We start from the raw sequence: 5,202 nt of genomic DNA, 5'->3' as shown, positions 1-5,202 counted from the left end.
ACAAGTGACAAAGACCTCAATATCTGTGTCATGTCACATACTCCCTTTTATATTTTCCTCTGTTTCAATTTCGACACTTGTTTAATTTAGCTAAAAATTTCTTTAATTTCACACCGCTTTATTCCTATATAATAAAATATAATATTAAGCACAGATCAATAAAATAATACTCAAAAGACAATTAAAATTATTTTTTGCCAAATATCATACATTTACTTATTTGGTAATTATCTAACTTTAAAATTTATCTTTCACGCTTAACAAGATGATCTATAACCACACAAATATCATTGACTTATTTTAGACCACAAGATTCAAAGACTTTCTTTATTTCTTAAACTTCGTGCCCAGTCAAACTATATCACATAAATTGAGACGGAGGGAGTACTAGGTAATAAATATATATAGTCAGATCTCGAAATATCAATCATATCCTCGATATCAATATTTCACTACAACAATCAAATTTTCTTTGAAACCGATTTTTCATGTCATATTATATGATATGTTATCGATAACAATATTTCTATAATAGCCAAACAATATCCGGACAAGCAACTTATCATATAGGGATTTGACTGCATAACATACCATGTCATATCTTGTTAAATATCAGGCATAATAAATTTATTATATATCCCTATATATATATATATAATGCTAACGTTAGCTTTCAAATGAAGAAAGCAAAACTTATTAGTCAAACACACCCCTTCACAATCTGTAATCCTCCAACTCTGCCGGAAATAATGGTGAAATTCAAGAACTTAAAATCAGATAGATTAACACTTGTGTTTGTCAATATTGCTGGTATAATGGAGAAAGCTGATGAATCTTTGTTACCTGGTGTTTATAAAGAAGTTGGCAAGGATTTACATACTGATCCAACTGGCCTTGGCTCTCTTACTGTATTTAGATCATTAGTTCAATGCCTTTGTTATCCACTTGCTGCATATCTTTCTGCTCGTCACAATCGCGCCCATGTTATAGCTCTTGGTGCTTTCCTATGGTCTGCTGCTACTTTCCTTGTCGCCATCTCCTCTACCTTCACTGAGGTTCCCTTCTCATCTCTTAATAGTGTTGTTTTGGAAGACGGATTCAGAATTTTGAGTTTATGGTTCTAAATTTTAGAAAGAGACAATGGTCATAAACACTTTATCACTTTTTCGTCGAATTTTTTTTTTTTAATTTGTCCAAGTTTTCCCATGAACTATCACGAATTATATTGAAACACATCTAAACTATCAGTTGTTCTCTTTTCCTAACTCAACTATTTAGGTAGGAAAAGTGAACAACTAATAGTTGATATGTATTTTGATAAATTATTGGTGATAGTTCAGATAGGAAACTCACACACCTGATAGTTTCGATAGGAAACTCATGAGAAAACAATAGTTTAGCTGTGTTTTTATCATTAACTCTTTTAGAAAAGGTAGCTAACCGAATTTTGGATAAATTATTTATACATATACGTGGATTTAGCTTATGTACACTGACAGACAGTGCAGAGCCACAGCCAATGAATAGGTTCAATTGGATTTCTTATAAGTAGGACAAAAACGTACAATTTTTTTTTTTTGTTGTTAATATAAACTCTTTTGAGTCCCTTTGATGTAAAGAAGTTCAGGAATTGCTTAGGTTGCAAAGCATCCATCCATTTCTTTGTGGTGTTTTAAATGCTAGAAGGGTCAAAGTTAAGCATGTCCAGAAGTGTTTTTTGTACATGAACACGAGAAGTGGTTTTAAGGGAAAAGAACAGAACATGTTGAACTCAAGAAGTATTTGTTTGTAAAGAAAAATAAAAATGAGAGGGGAATCGAGAAAAAAGCTGGTCTATTTGCAGTCTGGTATGGTTGGAAATTTTGAACTTTTGATAGCATATAACTAAATTATGGGGAATTGCAGAATTGGACTATATTTTCCTTAGGCAGAATAGGTTGGGACCCCCCATGAACTTGAAGACTTATATTCAGTGCACACCTGAATGTTTTTATTTGTTTTCGCCCCTCCTGATGTTTTTTAACAGGTAGCAATTTCCAGAGGATTGAACGGGATAGGACTTGCAATAGTCACACCAGCAATACAATCTCTAGTTGCTGACTCAACTAATGAAAGTAACCGCGGTACAGCTTTTGGATGGTTATCACTAACTTCAAGTTTTGGCTCAATCCTTGGTGGGATTTTGTCTGTGCTGATTGCTGAAACATCATTTATGGGGATCCCTGGCTGGAGAATCTCCTTCCATCTAGTTGGTCTTGTAAGTGTTCTTGTTGGTTTCTTAGTCTGTCTCTTTGCCAACGATCCCCGCTTTGGAAAAGGTAAAGATCAACTTCCACTGAAACCATTTCAAGAAGAAGTCAGTGAACTGCTAAAAGAAGCAAAAGAAGTTATCAAAGTGCCCTCCTTTCAAATACTTATTGCCCAAGGGGTTTCTGGGACATTCCCCTGGTCAGCATTGTCATTCGCGACTATGTGGTTGGAACTTATTGGCTTCTCTCACAAGAAAACAGCACTCCTCTGGACATTGTTTCAAGTTGCTTCTGCGATTGGCGCGTTTTTTGGAGGATTCATGGGGGATGTATTGGCTAAGTACTTTCCTAATTCTGGTAGGATTATACTCTCTCAGATAAGCACTAGCTCAGCAATTCCCTTGGCTGCAATTCTGCTGCTGCTATTGCCTAATGATCCTAAAACAGCTATGTTGCACGGTTTAGTCTTGTTCATCATGGGATTAATCATAACATGGTGTGGTTCAGCAACAAACAAGTATGTCTCTTCAGATATTTTTCGTTCGTTTTCCTCAAATCATTTCTAATTATATTGAATGTTGTACATATTGTGAAATTAACCTGAGGAGTTCACTAAAATATTTCAACCTTGACATGTTATGTAGTCCGATATTTGCTGAGATAGTTCCAGAGAGAGCTCGAACAAGCATTTATGCTCTGGATCGATCTTTTGAGACCATAATAGCGTCCTTTGCTCCATTAGTGGTTGGTATTTTAGCTCAACGAGTTTTCGGTTATAAACCAATCCCAAAGGGATCAACAGGCTCACAGGAAGTTGAAACGGATAGACAAAATGCTGCATCACTTGCCAAGGCACTATACACTGCAATAGGCATCCCAACGGCCATCTGTTGCTTCATTTATTCTTTCCTTTATTGCACATATCCACAAGATAGGGACTGTGTCCGGTTGCAACTGATTGAAGAAACAGGCAATTCTACATTGGAAGAACAACAGCCTTTACTTGAGAACGATGACCACAGACTTCTTTCAGCAATTACTTGAAATCTTCTGGACAAAATTTTAGACTCTCTGTACATAGAATCCAACAAACACAAACTCATTTCTTGCTATGTTGTTTGTCTAATTGCAATATGATAGTTGTAAAACAGAAATCTTTCATTCCGAACCCGAAAATATTCAATATCTTCTACTCAAAGATGTATAGTTCTTTTCTGAGTTGTATTTGCTTATTATCTGCAAATGGAATATGTAAAGATTATGTCAATTTATGCAATGTATAATACAGTAACTTATGCGAAAAATTCTAGTTGACTTTTATATATCTGTCTAATTTTATCTTAAGCTAGTTGTTCGTACCAAGAAAGAGTCAAAATATCTCAAAGACTATGACTAACTTGATTAGAGAAAGTATTAAGGTTCATTTTAGTGTAAGCACCAAACTTGGGATGAACTTTTCATATCTAAGGCAAAATGTAGGCTTTTAATCTGCAACTATCAAGGCATGTACACAAGCTAAATTAGTGCTAATGCACTTTTCATATCTAAGGCAAAATGTAGGCTTTTAATCTGCAACTATCAAGGCATGTACACAAGCTAAATTAGTGCTAATGCATAAAGGTTCAAAATCAACATCAACATAACTTCACAGAAATGGGATTAGATAAGTCTGTAATTTCTTAAACAAAATATTGTCTTGTCTGGCACTTCTATGGCTAACGGATTTGAATGTTCACAGCATTCCAAATCCTAGAAATAACGTTGTCTGTGAAATCAAAAGAGAAAGCAAAAGGAAAGTAACATAAATTTCAAGTGGATTTCTTGATAGCACAACGCTTAATTTCCTCAATCAACACGATGAGATGTGAATGAGAGGAAACCCTTTCTTCAGTACATGTGGCACTCTTCAGCATCTCTGCCATCAACTTAACATTTGCTCGGATTTTCCTACTCTCCTCTGAATCATACATCAAACGTTTGACAGACAACTCTGTTTTCTCTCTTGATACCACCGGACTTGACACTATAAAAAACTTGAGTTCCACACGTCCACTCCAACCCCGAGTTGCTCCAAAAGCCACCGAGGAAACTAACTCCTAAATTCATTGACTTATATGCAAAATCAAATTACAAAGAAATTATCACGCTTTCCATACATTAAGGACTATTTGAGTTACGTGGTATATATGAAGGACTAAAATGATCACTTTTTTCATACAAATGGGACTATTTCGGTTACGTGGTATATATGACAGACTAAAATGATCACTTTTTTCATACATTAGGGACTAGAGGAGATATTCAATCTGTGAAATGGACAGAACGTATTGAACTCGAAGATTTTTTTTTTTTTTTGTTAAGAAAAATAAAAATGAGAGGGGAATCAAGAAGTAAAAATGGAATAATGTTTCATTGCCGGAGGATTAAATGGAATATGACTTGCAATTGTCACACCAGCAATAAACTCTCTTGTTGCAGATATTGGTCCTCTTTAATTTTGTTTTATTTGTGGGGCCCAGTTCTATATAATGTAAAAATTAATTTTGTTTTGTCATGTCAGTTTTCTTGATGATAAATTTGGTTAAGTCATTTTATAAGAGTAAAGCAGGTTAAGTGATTTTATTGATATTAAATAAAGTTGAATGAATTTATAACATGATTCATCATCATTGAGCGATCTTTCGAGATATTTACTCTCATACCACCGAGTTCCACCGGTCCACACCAACCCCGATTGCAAGCCCGAGCAGCTCCAAAAGCCACATAGGAGACCAACTCCTAAATTCATTGACTTATCTGCAAAATCAAATTACAAAGAAATCATCACATATTTCATAGGACTATTTTAAGTTATGTGGTATATATGAACGACTAAAATAGTCAATTCTTTCATACATTACAAACTATTTTTGTTACGTGGTATAGATGAACGACTAAAATAGTCACTTCTTTC

The 5,202-nt window shown here is 34.7% G+C and overlaps 1 protein-coding gene across 2 annotated transcripts; it reads left to right on the top strand.

Moving 5' to 3' along the window:
- The first annotated feature begins 665 nt into the window (after positions 1–665).
- On the top strand, positions 666–3,571 carry LOC132066939 (uncharacterized). Of its 2 annotated transcripts, none has more exons than XM_059460125.1 (3): positions 666–1,009; positions 2,027–2,766; positions 2,894–3,571. In XM_059460125.1, exons 1-3 carry the CDS (start codon positions 929–931, stop codon positions 3,291–3,293), a joined length of 1,221 nt encoding a protein of 406 aa, XP_059316108.1. In that variant the 5' UTR covers positions 666–928; the 3' UTR covers positions 3,294–3,571. The 2 variants fall into 2 exon arrangements, with proteins under 2 accessions (XP_059316108.1, XP_059316107.1); XM_059460124.1 differs by having other exon boundaries at positions 666–1,055.
- Positions 3,572–5,202: the final 1,631 nt, after the last annotated feature.

Source organism: Lycium ferocissimum, chromosome 8 (assembly GCF_029784015.1).
Source record: "Lycium ferocissimum isolate CSIRO_LF1 chromosome 8, AGI_CSIRO_Lferr_CH_V1, whole genome shotgun sequence".
NCBI lineage: Eukaryota > Viridiplantae > Streptophyta > Magnoliopsida > Solanales > Solanaceae > Lycium > Lycium ferocissimum.
This window is presented reverse-complemented; position numbering and strand designations above follow the sequence as displayed.